Source organism: Castor canadensis, chromosome 16, assembly GCF_047511655.1.
Source record: "Castor canadensis chromosome 16, mCasCan1.hap1v2, whole genome shotgun sequence".
In the NCBI taxonomy this organism is placed as follows: domain Eukaryota; kingdom Metazoa; phylum Chordata; class Mammalia; order Rodentia; family Castoridae; genus Castor; species Castor canadensis.
The window spans coordinates 14,356,866-14,371,577 of record NC_133401.1 but is presented as its reverse complement, the minus strand read 5'-3'; the positions used below and the strand labels follow the sequence as shown (position 1 = coordinate 14,371,577).

The 14,712-nt window shown below is 53.2% G+C and overlaps 1 protein-coding gene across 8 annotated transcripts in view; it reads left to right on the top strand.

Moving 5' to 3' along the window:
* Nucleotides 1-14,712, top strand: part of Grik5 (glutamate ionotropic receptor kainate type subunit 5) — a 61,470-nt gene continuing 46,758 nt past the window's right edge. For 2 of the 8 annotated variants that reach the window (XM_074057260.1, XM_074057259.1), the window contains exons 1-11: nt 2-997; nt 4,230-4,358; nt 4,642-4,806; nt 7,173-7,270; nt 7,368-7,533; nt 9,633-9,811; nt 11,184-11,237; nt 11,328-11,489; nt 13,618-13,770; nt 14,173-14,277; nt 14,361-14,468. In XM_074057260.1, the coding sequence (XP_073913361.1) occupies nt 4,280-4,358; nt 4,642-4,806; nt 7,173-7,270; nt 7,368-7,533; nt 9,633-9,811; nt 11,184-11,237; nt 11,328-11,489; nt 13,618-13,770; nt 14,173-14,277; nt 14,361-14,468 (1,269 nt within the window). In that variant the 5' untranslated portion in view covers nt 2-997; nt 4,230-4,279. Of the gene's footprint in view, nt 998-4,229; nt 4,359-4,641; nt 4,807-7,172; nt 7,271-7,367; nt 7,534-9,632; nt 9,812-11,183; nt 11,238-11,327; nt 11,490-13,617; nt 13,771-14,172; nt 14,278-14,360; nt 14,469-14,712 lie in introns of those variants that run through there. The other 6 variants (XM_074057256.1, XM_020166903.2, XM_074057258.1 and 3 more) reach the window with 6 other exon arrangements.

The window sequence follows — 14,712 nt, the reverse complement described above, 5'->3', positions numbered from 1 at the left end:
CCCCACCCCCTGCGCTCCAGGACCCAGCGCGGGCGGGCAGGCAGGCAGGCAGGCGGCGGCCTCAGAGGGGAGAAAGAGCGGTGGCGGTGGCAGCAGCGGTGGTGGTGGCCAGCAGCAGGGAGGCAGGCCCAGCTGGGGACACGGAGCAGGCGGCGGCTACTGCTCCTTGCAGGGGACCAGGAGTCCGTGGCCAGGCCCTCCCCGCTGAGGCCCTCTGTGGCCGCCCCCGGGACACCCCACCCTCCTCCGCCTTCCTCTTCCACCTGCTCCTCTCCTTCCACCCCTCTCTCCTTCCCATCCCTCCACCTCATCTGCCCCTTTCCCAGCATCTCTGGGGTTGCCAGCACCCTATCCCCACCCCCAGCCCCTCCACTGCCCAGCCTTGCCCGGCCCCCAGCATGCTTTTCCTGTGGGGGCTGAGGGCTTGAAGACTCCAGGCCCTAGCCTCAGCCAGGGCAGGGCCAAGGCTCTGGGGGGAGGGGGGAAGGGGGTGACCCCCTCCCCCCAATCAGGCCCTCCCCTCCCCCACTTCTCCCGATGGCCAGCTTCCTTTTCTCCACCCAGTCCGCGCCCCCTGTGGCCCCCCCAGGCCGGCCAGGCTAGGGGAGGGGGCGGGGGCCCTTTCCCGGGCTGGCTTCCCCCTCCCCGGGATTTGCCCGTGCCCCCTCCCTTCCATTTTCACCTTCCTCTCCTCCTTTCCTCCCTCCTTCCCCTCCATTTGCTCCTTCCCCCTCTCCTTTCTCCCCTTCTCTCCTCCATTTTCTCCTTTCCCCTTCCTCCCCTCCCAGCCCGCCCTCTGCTTTTCCACCTGTCCTTCTCAGCTCCTGGGGAGCCACTGCTTTGGATTAGTTAGGGGCCACCGCCGGCGGCGGGGGAGGGGGCCCAGTGGACTGCCCTCTCCCCCCGCCCCAGCTGCACCACCACCCAGCACCAGAGCATCTCCCCGTTGTCATTCTCGGGCCTCGAGGGAGCCCAGCCCTCCGTCCCACCAGGATCCGTGAGTGTCTTCTGCATGGCGGGGATTGGGCTGGGTCCTGGGTCCTGGAAGGCTGGGCTGTCAAGGCAGAGCCCCCCACATTCCCTGCTTCCCCAGATGGTAAAGACCTTCCCCCACTGCTTCCTGCCCTTTATCTCCCCAACCTCCATTCTCCTGCGACCTTTTTTCACCCCTACTTCTGGATACACAGCTCACACATGCCCCTAGTCCCCCAGTTTCCTGGGGGGGCTGACCAGTTCTTTCTTGTGGTGTCTCACTTCTCTGGGCTCCCAGCATGTCCCTGCCCCCACTTTCTCCAAGCTTTAGGTCCTCAGTCCCACACTGGTTCCTGCTCTCTCACACTCTGCTTCTCTCTTTCTGTCTCTCTATCTCTCTCTCTCACTCTGCCTCTCATACTAAGTGCATGCCATAGGCCCCATCCCATCCCGCCTGTCTCCTGGAAATGTCTTTCCGTTGAATCTCCATTTCGTGTGTCTCTTAGGCCTCCCTCTGACTGTGCCCAACTTCTCTGTTTGCTGTTGGCCTCACCCTGTCTCACTGTCTCTGTTAAACTCCTGCTCTCTTTATCGGAGGTGCTTAAGCTGGTATAGCTGTCTTTCCACTTATTCTGTCTTTCCATCCTTTGCCTCCTCTCTCTTACCACCTCTGGGCTCCAAGGCTGTCTTCTGTTTCTCACTTTTTAGCTTCCCTCCCTCAGACCCACTCTGGGTCCCCAGCCCTCCCTGCCTTAGCCACCCCCTCTGTTCCATCCGTGGTTGCTGGTCTTGCTCTTCTGCCCCCTCCCCTCTTCTCTCTCCCCACTTGTGTTACCCCACCTTTCTGCTCCTGGCCCTCCCCATGTGTGGGGCCTGTGGGCCCTGGGCATCCCATCTCCAGGTGGATGTGCCTTAGCGTGGGCTGCCTATGCCCCTCCAGGGCATTCACCTGCCTCACTTTCCCTCCTGACTCTTCCTCTCCTGTAGTCCATGCTTCCATGTCTCTCCCTGTGTGCTTCTCCCTCATGCCTTTTCATTTTTGCTGCTGCCTCTCTTGCCTCTTTCCTCTTCCTTAGGCTGGTGTGCAGCCCCACACTCATCCCCTGCCCCTCCCCTGCTTCATACTAGCCCTCTCTTCAGAGTTTTGTTGTCTCTCTTCTCCCCAGTCTTGTACTTGCTGTTATTTATTCATCATTTGGCCCTCTCCCACCCTTTATTTGCCTCATTTCTTTTGCTGACTTTCTCTCTCTCCCTGGTAGGGCCCAGCGCCTTCCTCTCAGTGGTCGGCTGTTTCCACCTTATTGGCTTGGCTTAAATCCCTGGGTCTGGGAATCCCAGACCTGTCTGATTTCTCTCTCACATCCTCCTTGGGTGTCGCACTTCTAGGCTGTGTCTTCTAGTTTGTCCTTCTCTCATTTAGCCCTGGTTACCACTTTGGGGCTGTCTGTCTTTCTGTGTGGTCTGTCTCCTGGACTCCTGTGTCCATTTGCTGCACCCAAGCCTGTCACTGTACTATGTCTCTGTCCTTCTGCTCCCACCTGTGTCTGACACCTGTGGGACTCATTCTCTACCCCCCCACCCCCCAGTCTTTCTGTCCTCTAGTCCCTGTTCCCTCTTTGCCCCACAAGTCCCTGGTATGTCAGGATGGCCCACCTCCTTCCAGTTTTCCCAGCGTCCCTTGTTCCTCCACCCTGGACAAACCCCCGCCTTAGCTCTAAATTACCATCTGCAGCTACCATCCTGTCTTTGCCAGATACCCAGAGAGAGAAAGAGAGAAAGAAAAGTGAATTGCTAAAGGTCACGAGGTGAAGCAGTGGCAGAGTGGGGACTGATGGGGTTCTCTTGTCTCCTTGGTCTGGGCTTTTCTGGCCATGTAAGCTGATTCGAAGTGTTGACTTGTGCCTCTGCCCTTCCCTAACAGTTCTTATTCTGGCGTCTCACTAACTTAAGACCTGCTTCCATAGCGACTAGGTAGGGTACACGGAAATACCATGCTCACCTTACAGCAGTCTGGGTTCTTGAACAGCTGTGTTTCAATGGAGGGTTCCCTTGAGGCATAGCCATCAGCCTGGGGGAGCTGCACGCACATCTGGCCAAATTCATTCTGCCTGGTGGTTGCCCAGAAGACCTTGGTAACCAGAGCAATCTGGGGGTGGAGGGTTGTGAGGAGCAGAGATACACCATCTTTCCCTTTCTGTCAGCTCCCAGAACAGGGTGGGGTAAAGGAGGCTTAGCACCCACTTTTGGCAGGCAGCTCCCTCCTAGCCTTACTCACTTTCTTGTTCTGCTGTCTCCTGAGTTGGTTTGTGTCTGTTTTCTGCCTCCCTCTTTCTGTGCCTCATCTGTACCTTTGTGTTCCCCTTGGCTGACCTGTCCTGTTCTCTTCCTTGCCCTGCTTCTGTCCTTTCTTTATCTGCACATCTCCTCATCTTCCTGTCCCTTCTGTCTCTCTCCTACTCCTGTCCCCAGCTCCCTGTGACTCTCCTCTGTTTCTCTCCATTTTTTCTGTCATCTTTCTGTTTTCTTATAGATCTGCCTGGGTTTCCCTTTCTCCTTTTCTGAGTCTCTACATTTTTCCCCTCTCAAAATTTCTCTTCTACTTTCTGTCTCTTGATTTCCTCCCTTCTCTTCTTTACTTTTTTTTTTTTAAGTTCCTTTGCTACTTTGAGTTTCTCTCTCTCCCGCCACCCCTCTCCCTCTCCCTCTTCCTCTCTTCCCATGTTTCCTAACTCCCAGATATTCTTCCCCCTAGCCCCTGGATGTCCCAGCCTCTCTCCCCATGGGATTGTGGGAACCAGGGACATCAGGAAGGTGGCAAGTGAGGCTTGGGATGGAGTTGCCTAGCAACCACTGCATCCTCTCCAGCCAGTTTCTGTTGCCTAGTAACAGCTGCCTGCCCAGAGACAGGGGCGGGACTGGGTGTGGGGGGGTGGCACTTCCTGGTTTCCTGTTGGGGTGGTGCTGGTCCCTGGAATCATTCCTACCTGAGATCTCTAGCATGCCTCTCTCTGCCAGCCTAGCCTAGATAGCTGTGCACATCCTCTAGCAGTGCCTGTCTTTTTCAGTGGCAAGCACTGTGAGTTCATCTCTGTAGCACCCTCTGACCGGAGCTTCTGGTCTAGCAGGGCCCTCAGAGCTGCACTCCTTACCTATGATGTTTTGGCTGTGCTTGCCACCCTGTTCAGCAGCAACCCTCCTAAGGAACTCTGACACCTCCACATCAGCAACCTCCCTTTGGGTTGGGGGTCTCCTTGCAGGTGGCAAGTGGGGGCCGCGGCAGCTGCGTCCCCATGAGGAGGGGAGGAAGATGCCGGCTGAGCTGCTGCTGCTGCTGATTGTTGCCTTCGCCAGCCCCAGCTGCCAGGTGCTCTCATCACTGCGCATGGGTGAGGCCCTACAGCACCCCCACCTCCTAGAGACCCTCCCACTGGGCCCTGAGCTCCTTTGGGAACCCAGGCATGCCAGTCCTCCAGGACTCAGGATTCTGGGCTTTGGGTCCCAGCTTCAGCATCAAGGAGTCCCAGGCCCATCTTCTCCATCTCCTGGATCCAGGAGCCTTGACCCATAATTCCTACACCCACCTTCACCCCAGAACCCAGGAGACCAGGACCCCAGCCCCTCCTTCCTGAGGACCCGGGAGTCTGGTCCCCAACTCCTGTTTCCTCTCAGCTGCAATCCTGGATGACCAGACAGTGTGTGGCCGCGGCGAGCGTCTGGCCCTGGCCCTGGCCCGGGAGCAGATCAATGGGATCATCGAGGTCCCAGCCAAGGCCCGAGTGGAAGTAGACATCTTTGAGCTGCAGCGGGACAGCCAGTACGAGACCACAGACACCAGTGAGCGGGGCCACGGGGGTGTGGGGTGAGGCAGGGCGGGCGGGGCCCTCAGTCCATCCCTCTGCCCTTGGCCTCCTCAGCTCAGCCTTGTCCCCTTCCGCTCCATCTGCCCTCTTCCTTCGTATCTGTCTCTGCCTTCTTCTGGTGACTGCTGCTGGGTGCAGGGTCCCAGGCAGTGAGGTGGAGAGCCTGGGCAGGTCAGTGAAGGTATTCGGGAGAAGGCTAGACTGCTGCAGAGCTTTGACAGGTGAGCAGGGTGTAGAAACAGTGGCATCATTACTAGCATACCTTGTAGATCATAGCCTGCCACGTGGTGCAGAAGTGTCTGTTGCCTTCTGATAGACTGAATGAGTGCTAACATATACCACTGAACAGATGTGTTGGGGTTGTAGACCTTTGCAAGTGCTGCCTTAAAACATGTTTTAGGGCTGAGGATGTAGCTCAGTGGTGGAGCACCTGCTTAGCACACATGAGGCCCTGGGTTTCATTTAGTGCCACAAATAAACAAACATGTTTTAGACAGTGTTTTTTCCTGCAGGTCTTATCAAAAGCTTTATTAGTTCATGTATATTTCAAATCCCCAAGAGGGAGGCTAGGGCACCGTGTTTCCCAGACAGCTTTGCCTGGTGCAGCACATAATCTGGGAGAAGCTGTAATGGAAGGTGAGGAGGCAGATGTGCCTGGATCTGGAGCTGGGGGCTGGAGGTATTTGGAGCCAAGGGATGGGGTGTGGGGTTGAGGCCATCCTGACCAGCTGGATTCAGGGTATGTTGAGGGGACTGTGAACAACTCTTGGGCTGCAGTGTGATAGGGCAGTGGGAGGCAAGAATGGGCAGATTGGTGGGCCAGCTTCTAGAGGCTGGCAGTGCCAGGGTGAAAGATGCCCCCTTCAGCCAAAGCTGTGGGGGAGCCCTCCATGGTTCAGACCAGAGAGCTGGGCTTCTAGAAAGTGAAACTGAAGGCTTGATTTCAGTGATAAGTGAGGGGGCTGTTCTGTGCCTAAGTTGGGGGTCCTAAAGTAAGGCAGAGATGAGGGGTTGCGGGGAAGGGGACAGATCTGAGGAAATTTGAGAACAAAGAGGCAGACTTTAGTGAGCAATGGCTGTCAGAAGAGAAACTGAAGGACAGGATCATTTCCAGACAAATCGTGTGACTTCACCAACATGGAAGGCATTGAAGGAACAAGTTTGCAAGAAGATAAGGTGTTCAGTTTTAATGCTGTTAGTTAGATGTGGCCGAAACCCAGCTCAGGCTGGTTTAAGGGGAAAAAAGGCTGTATGGCTGGGGTGATAGAGTGCTTGCCTCATATGTGAGGGGTTTGCCTGGGGTTTGATCCCTAGCACTGGGGTTGGGGTGAGAAAGAGGTATTATCAGATAATGACACCTAGGGATTGACTTAGTCTGCCTAGGGGCAGACTAAGTTTACCAGTTGGAGCAAATAAAATAAAAATACAGGGTGACTAGTTAAATTGGAATGTCAGATAAACAAACAAAAAGAGTAAGGGAGTAATTTTAGGTTGGATCTAGGTACTCAGATGATATTCCAGGAGCCTCTCTGTCTTTCCTCTGGGTCCTGCTTTTCCCTGAGTTGGCTTCATTTTCAGGAATGCCATTCCCAATTGGTGGCAAGCTGGCTCCAACAGCTGAAAGCTCACCTCTTACTAGTTTAGCAAACTTAGTAGTAATTATAGCAGAAGACCTTGGGAAGACGCTCTCTGGTCAAATTTGAACCCATCCCCATCTCTGAACTAGTCACTATGGCCAAGAGGATGTAGTTCTGAGACTGGCTAGGCCTGAGTCTGTTGCCATTCAATCCTGGGAAGTGTGGACTGAGGGGAAGGACATTTCTACTGGGAAAATTTAGGGTTCTGCTGTGAGAACAGGCACTGGGCAGACAAAAAACACCTCTGGGTCTTGAGACACGCACATGTTGAAGGGAAGAAAGCAGGAGGAAGAGCAAGTAGGCGTGACAGAATAGTGGTATTTGGAGCATAGAGGACCAAGGGGACCTCAGCTATGGGTTCAGTAGGAGGGATACTGGTGTGTCATATTGGTATCATGCTAAAAAGTTGGAAGGTACAGGAACCAGGCTCTGGATTTGCAGATCGGAAGGGGACCCCTGGTGTCTTTCCATGATTTCCTATTTTCTTTTGGTTTGGCTTGTCTCTCTGTAGTTGTATCCCCCATCTCCCTGTCTTATTCCTCCTCATTTTGTACACTGTAGAGCAAGACCAGAGATTATGCTGCTGGGTCCACTCTGGAAGAGAACCAAGCAGCTCCGATTGTGGGCATCCTGTCCTGGTGGGTGGGGCAGGAGAAGAGGTGAAGAGTCTCTGACTCTGTGATCTCTTCCCTGCCCTTTGCAGTGTGTCAGATCCTGCCCAAGGGGGTTGTGTCTGTCCTGGGGCCCTCCTCCAGCCCAGCATCTGCCTCCACTGTGAGCCATATCTGTGGGGAGAAGGAGGTGAGGTGGGACAGGGTGTGGTGTGGTGTGGGAGCGGTCACTGAGGGGTGAGGGCCAGGAGTGGCTGGATGGAAGCAAAAGCTCCCTCTCTATCCAGATCCCCCACATCAAAGTGGGTCCCGAGGAGACACCCCGCCTTCAGTACCTTCGCTTCGCATCTGTCAGCCTGTACCCCAGTAATGAGGACGTCAGCCTGGCAGTCTCCCGAATCCTCAAGTCCTTCAACTATCCCTCGGCCAGCCTCATCTGCGCCAAGGCTGAGTGTGAGGGGGAAAGCTGGGTGTTCTGTTTTCCATTCCTCCCAAATGCCCCTTCCCTAGTGCTCTGGTCCCTGCTGTTGTTCAGTACTCTCTGGCTAGAACTCCTGGGCAGCCTGAGCACTGGCTCTCTTAGTCCCTACCATTCTGGTTCTGCAGACCCTTCCTGCCCCAGAGAGACCCATGTGATCCATAGATGGTGACTGAGCAGCTACTCTGTTTAGCCCTCCACTGAGCCCTGGGGTTGGCAGGGAGCAAAATTGGACATGGTCCTGCCTGCCTGGGACTCTGGATCTAGGGGAGGCCGCAGGTCATTGAGCTATTGGGACAGAGCTACTGGGCTGCCAGGAGGCTTGTGGGGCCTCTGGGAGGTTCAGAACCCATGTCCTAGAAGGGGACATCTAAATTGAACCTGAAGGGAAGAATGTTCCAAGCAGGCATCCTGGTGGGGCTCCTGTGGCCGGAGTGTGGGAGCAGTGAAATGTGTGTGTGTGGGGTGAGGGGAGCTGTGGAGGGTTTCCAAGCAGGGTAGGGTGAAGAGACATGGCCAGATTTTTGCTGTGGGAAGAGAGGGACACGAGTGATAGGGGGAGCAGCAGGACACAGGGAGATGCCGTGGGTTTGGTGCAGGTGGTGGCAGTTGGGATGGAGAGCAAGAACTGGTTAAGGAGAGTTGAAGGAGGCGGGGAGGATGGGTCTTTGGTAATACTTATCCTCTGGAGAGGAGGAAAAGAATCCATTTGGGTGCATTTGGGGTATGATGTGTCTTGGAGATGTTCAAGTGTGCTGCTGGGTTTGCGGGTGTGGAGCTTGAGAGAGGGACTGAGCTCTGTAACTTCCAGAAGGAATTCCTCTTCTCAGAGTGGTTTACTGAGCACCTGCTGTGTGCCAGCGCTGTCTGTGGTAGTAGGGACAGATCAAGGAGGAAGACACAAGTAGCTGTTCTTGTCAAACCTCCATTCCGGTGACAGGAGGGAGGCAGCATGCACTGTAAATGAGTGCCTATCAGGTTAGAGGGAATAGGTTCTAGGGAGATATAGGCAAGTAAAATAATAAGGATTGGAGTCTGGAGTCAGGGTGGGGAACAATTTTTTTTTTTTGTGGTACTGGGATTTGAACTCAGGACCTACACCTTGAGCCACTTCACCAGTCCTTTTTTTATGATAGATTTTTTTTTTTGAGATAGAGTCTCATGAACTATTTGCCTGGGCTGACTTTGTACTATGATCCTCCTGATCTCTGCCTCCTGAATAGCTAGGATTATAGGCTTGAGCTCCTGGCACCCAGCGTGGGGGACAATTTTAAACAGAATGGTGGACGTGGCCTTCTTGAGGAGATTCCATGTGAGGAAAGACCTGAAGGAGGTGAGGGAAAGAGCAGTGGGAGGACCTGGTGGAAGAGGATTTCAGGTAGAAGAAAGAGCCAGGCCAAGGTCAAAGGACAGAAGCGTGATTGCTGAATGGCAAGGAGGCCTGTGTGGCTGGAAGAAGTGGGTATGTAAATGATAGAAAAAGGTGAGAAGCCATCAGAGGATTTGGTACATGTCCTTCGGCTGCTGTGTAAGGAATATGCATGCTTATTGTAAGAGGAAACAGATGTTAGTGTCTTGGGCCAGGACAGTGACAGTGGCATGGTGTGATGGGTTCTGATGTGTTTTGAATATAGAACCTGGGTGGGTTGGCATATGGTAAGGGAGAAAGAGAGAGAGGAAGCCGGCTACCATTGAGGCTGTGGCCTGAGCAACTGGCAGGCTGTAACTACTATTCACTTCATGGAGTTGCACCAGGGACAGAGGACACATGGTCATTTGGGCAAGAAGACAGGACTATGAAGTGCAATGTGAGACTTCCAGTGAGTGGCTAGGAAGGGAGAGGAGTCTGGAGATTTGGGCAGAGGTCTAGGTTTGGATTTTACTTGGGGAAGACCTGGGCATGAGGTCCCTAAGCCCGGTGTCCCAAGGGTCTCAGGACAGCCACCTCACCACCTCAACATGCTCTCCAGTCTTCTGTTCAGTTGCTCCATGTTGGGGAAGAAGAAGGAATGTCAGCCCCATGCCTGGGCACATGGAAGGAAGGGTTCTAACCCGAGGCCCAACCCCCCCTCAGGCTTGCTGAGATTGGAGGAACTGGTGCGTGGCTTTCTCATCTCCAAGGAAACACTGTCAGTGAGGATGCTGGACGATAGTCGGGACCCCACACCATTGCTCAAAGAGATCCGAGACGACAAAGTGTCCACCATTATCATCGATGCCAATGCATCCATCTCCCACCTTGTCCTCCGTAAGGTGGGCCCCCCCTTCCTCTCAAGCTCCAAAGGGCCAGGAGGCAGAAAGCTGGGTGATTGTGAGCATCACTTAATGCCCAGGGGCTCAGTGGTGGGGAAGGTGGTATAGGGACCTTTTCCTTCCATGCAGCTGATGATTGCAACATTTGCTCCCAGCCTGGCCACTCCCTGGTCACCTCGTATCTCTGTGAAGTGAGTGCCTTGTAGTAAGGGTTGATGAGGATGTGGCAGGGAGCATGCTTAGCACAGTGCTGGTCCAGTCATAGGATTTTTCTTGAGGCTCTGGGTTGAGGTGTTTGCATGCATCTTTCACTGGGGTCCTGCTCTACCCTGTGGGGTGGGTATCACAAGCATTTTGTGGTAGAAGAAGCTTGGATTTTCAGGGGAGGGCTCAAAGGTCCATGGGAGGACCCAGAGCACCAGGACCTTCTCCCTGGGTCCAGCACATTCCATCCACCAATGACCCACACTCACTAACCACTCGTTTGCTCTCCTGCTCTTAATTTTTCTTCATAATCAAATTTGTATTAGTCTTTCCCCCACCCCCTTTTAAAAAATTAAAACTGTACTGTCACTGCTGATTGTAGCCCACAGGAAGAAGTGTGAATAGGCTCTTGAGGATGCAGGATGGCTTAAGGGAATAGGTTCCAGGCATGGAAGACAGGCCAGACCCACTGGGATTCTGGCCCCTCTGGTGGAGCGTGCACACGTGGTCTCTTCCCTCTCCAGCCTGCCCTTCTCTGACACTTGTGTGTCAGAGCCTAGTTGCAGAGCAAGAGCCCCTCAGAAGTACAAGCTGAGCCCTGTGGTGTTATGATCCTTGTGGGAGGTCAAGACAGGATCTCTTGGCATAGAGAGGTCTTCTAGTCTTGTTCTCCCTGAGGACCATGAGAAAGTGAGCTCAGAGAATGGATCTCAAGATTTGAATTGACTGCCTTTCACTGTAGGGTGATTTTCTGACCTTATGACCAGGATGAGCCCTGCACGTTAGCAGCCCTAATGACTTTTGGGCAGTGTGAGGATTAAGATTTCCATCCCCGCCAGCCCCATTTTCAAGACTTCTCTTTGTCTCCGGAAGGAAGCCTTTTGGATACCTGCATGAGGGAGAGGTGGCATTTGAGGGCCCCATTTTCTCCAACCAAATCTCTGTTTCCCCTGGGTCACCAACCAGTGTGATGGGACACAAGACCAGGGTCTTCCTCTCTGCCCTTCCTTGTCTTCTCTCTGTCTCTGGGCATCTCTTACTGTGTTTCCCACTGGGTATCTTCTCACCAGGCCTGTGTCTAAATCTCTTTCCTCTCTTGGGTTTCCCTGTCTCTACCTGTGGATTTCTGGCTCTACCACCACCTCTTGGCCTCTCTGGTGTTCTCCAGGCTTCGGAGCTGGGAATGACCTCAGCATTTTACAAGTACATCCTTACCACCATGGTGCGTATTCACCCCAGTTCCATGCCTGCCCACCATGTCTGTGCCACTTAGGAGCTGTCCCCAGACCTCACCATCTATTCTTGGTTCCAGGACTTCCCCATTCTGCATCTGGATGGCATTGTGGAGGACTCTTCCAACATCCTGGGCTTCTCCATGTTCAACACCTCTCACCCCTTCTACCCTGAGTTTGTGCGCAGCCTCAACATGTCCTGGAGGGAGAACTGTGAAGCCAGCACCTACCCAGGCCCAGCGGTGAGCACACAGACACCCAGTCACACTCAGAGATACATGGTGCACAGATACTTCCAGGGCCCCTTTTTAAACTTTGCTAAGATCATGCTCAGAACCCTCCTGTGGTCCAGAGGCCTCATGGTGTGGCCCTGTGATGAGTCTGACCTGTGTCTCCTCCTTTCCACTTCCTATGCTGTTCCAGCCACAGCAGCCTCTTGGAGGTGCCTCTGTCCCAAGCACTGGTGCACCTCTGAGCCTTCGCACTTGCACTTGCCTCTGCTTCCCACGCACTTTCCCACAGAACCAGGTCTTTGCTCAAATGTCCACATGGTTGTAAGGCTTTCTCCTTGGTTCCCCCTATTTTATTTTTTATCACTTTGATTTGCATTTACTTTATGCTTAATTTATTCCTGTGCCATAAGTTTTTGTTTCTTCAGTTTCTTCTGGGATATCTTTTTCTTCTGTGCAACTCTTCTTTTCTGGTTTAGGAACAACTTGTTCCTTTTCAGTGAGGATCATCTCAATGTGGCAGAGGGAGCTCATGTACGGGTTGATCCAACCATGAGCTCTCTAAGTATAGTGGCACGTTTTGGGTACTTTGTTCACCTGGATATGTTCAATGACCAGAGAATCTATATCTAAACTCTTAAGTTCAACATTATTCTCTGCATTTTTAAGCCTGGGCAGCAAAAATTCAGCACTCTGTTTTGGCCACCGACCTTGTGTCCGCCCCCACTGTTCGGCCTGAGCATACCTATTAACTCTACCATTGTAACACCGAATGGCACACACTGCTTCTTCAAAGTGACACTTTTCAGCCACTTGGTGACTTTCTGAATATGCATAACCTTGATAGCCTGGGCAGTTTCTTGAGTGTTCTTAAAGTGAACACAAGATTTGAACCTCTTGATTTGCATGATTTTGTAGGGTTTTCTGGATCAAGAGAGTAGCGAACCATTTTCACAGGTCACCTCTGGCCACTTACAGGAAGAGAATGAGCCAGTCCCCCTATTTTAAAAGTGGGAAATCACCTACTTTTTAACCCCTTTCCTGCCTTCTTTTTCTCCATAGCACTTACACTTAATTGCCATGTGGCTTACTACATTGTATTTACATATTGTTGAGTCTTATATATTGCAGGTTCTGTGAGGGGAAGTGTTTCTGTCCTTTCTGTAAACCACTGCATCACCAGTACCTAAAATAGCCTGGCTCATAGCAGGTGTCCAGTCATATATGTTGAGTTGATACAAACATACCAAAGATGCATATTTATGTATGTTTGCTCACAGACACCTACTCACACGTACAAAAATACCAAGACACTCCTGCAAACACAGATGTGCACCCAGCAGCCAGCTATGCTATAAGACATGTGCATTCAGGGACATTACACATGTCCACATAAGACAGAAGCACATTTGTATGCACTCCTGTAACCATCAAATAACAAAAATACTCAGACCTTCACCCCAACCCAGCTAAGACATGCTCGCACATGCACACAACCCTGTGATGAAGATGTATAGAATACTTACAGTGCTAGGTGCTGTTCTAAGCACTTGATGGCATCATCTCCCTTGATCCCCATAGCTGTGCTCTGTGGTGGAGAAACTGCGGCTCAAAGAGAGGTAGAGACATGGCCATACAGCGGGAGACTAGCAGAGCTGGGTCTCCAGCTCAGAGCCACCTACCTCCCAAGCCCAGGATCAACTGTCCTGCCTCCCTGACATGCACCCACCTTTTGTATCAACTACTGGGCATGTCCATTCAGCCCATTCACACAGACATGCCCAGACACATTCTTCCCACCTGTGCTGGCCATGCAGACATAGATTCCCAGGGACACCTGGCCATGTGGGAGACATAGCAAACCTTCTCAGACATGTCCTTCCCTAAATGGACATGACCATGCATAGTCCAGGAAAGCTACTCCTGCTAAGACATGGGGTAGCACACATGCCTTCCCTACCATCATCTGCATGTCCTGAGAAAGTCATAGAGCCCCTTCTTCCTTTCTAACCCATTGTTTTCCTACTCCTGGGAAGATGGAAATTGTTGAGGGCTTAGGGGTAGAACCACAGAGGAGTTTCAGGACTTCCCCAACTCACTGCCTCTCTCCCATTCTGCCTCACCCCTGTTCCTGCTCCAGCTGTCAGCTGCCCTGATGTTTGACGCCGTTCACGTGGTGGTGAGTGCTGTCCGAGAGCTGAACCGCAGCCAGGAGATTGGTGTTAAGCCGCTGGCCTGTACTTCAGCCAACATTTGGCCTCATGGGACCAGCCTCATGAACTACCTGCGCATGGTGAGCCAGGAGCAGGGGAGTGAGGAGGAGGTGGGGAAGTGACCACCACAGTGGGGGCACTCACTGTGTCCACCCTGCGGCCCTCTGCCCTCTCCTCTACCTCCAACCCCATCCACTGCCTCTGGGCATTCTCTGCACCTCCTCCACATCCTCATGCCTGGTCTTTTCACTCCTTGCCTGTGTGGGTTGCGCACTCTTTGGGTTGTGCTCCTTTGTGCCATCTTCACTGTTTTCCCTGTGTGTTACCTTGTCTCTGACCGTGATCCTTCCTGGTCCTTCTCTCCTGTTTCTTATACTCTTGTCTCTGTGCCTTTCTCTGTGGATGTCCTGTCCCTGCTGGGCCTTTCTGCCCATCTCTGGGCCCTGCCTCCTCTCCCTCTGCCCCACCTCCTGCCCTGCTAGGTAGAGTATGACGGGCTGACTGGGCGAGTCGAGTTCAACAGCAAAGGACAGAGGACCAACTACACCCTGCGTATCCTGGAAAAGTCCCGGCAGGGCCACCGTGAGGTGAGCAGACCGGGACAACACCAGAACCCTGCTGGGATGTGGTAGGGCAGGGCCTGTACTGACAGTGCCCTCTTTATCCCCAGATAGGGGTGTGGTACTCTAACCGGACTCTGGCCATGAACGCTACCACCCTGGATATCAACCTGTCACAGACGCTGGCCAACAAGACACTTGTGGTTACGACCATCCTGGTGAGTGTCCTAAGGGGGGCAGTAGGGGAAGGCCCAAATACTGGGTCTTCCCTGAGCAGAATTTGGCCTCTCCTCATGTTCCCCCTCATCTCCACCATGAGGTAGAGGGATGCCTCAGCTATCACAGGTCACAGTGCACAGACTAGTAGGGGACGTGACCCATGAACCCAGCAATCCCAGACTGTGACTAAGGCATCATCGCCTTAACCCCTGCCAGACCAGGGGAGGGCACAGACTGCCATGG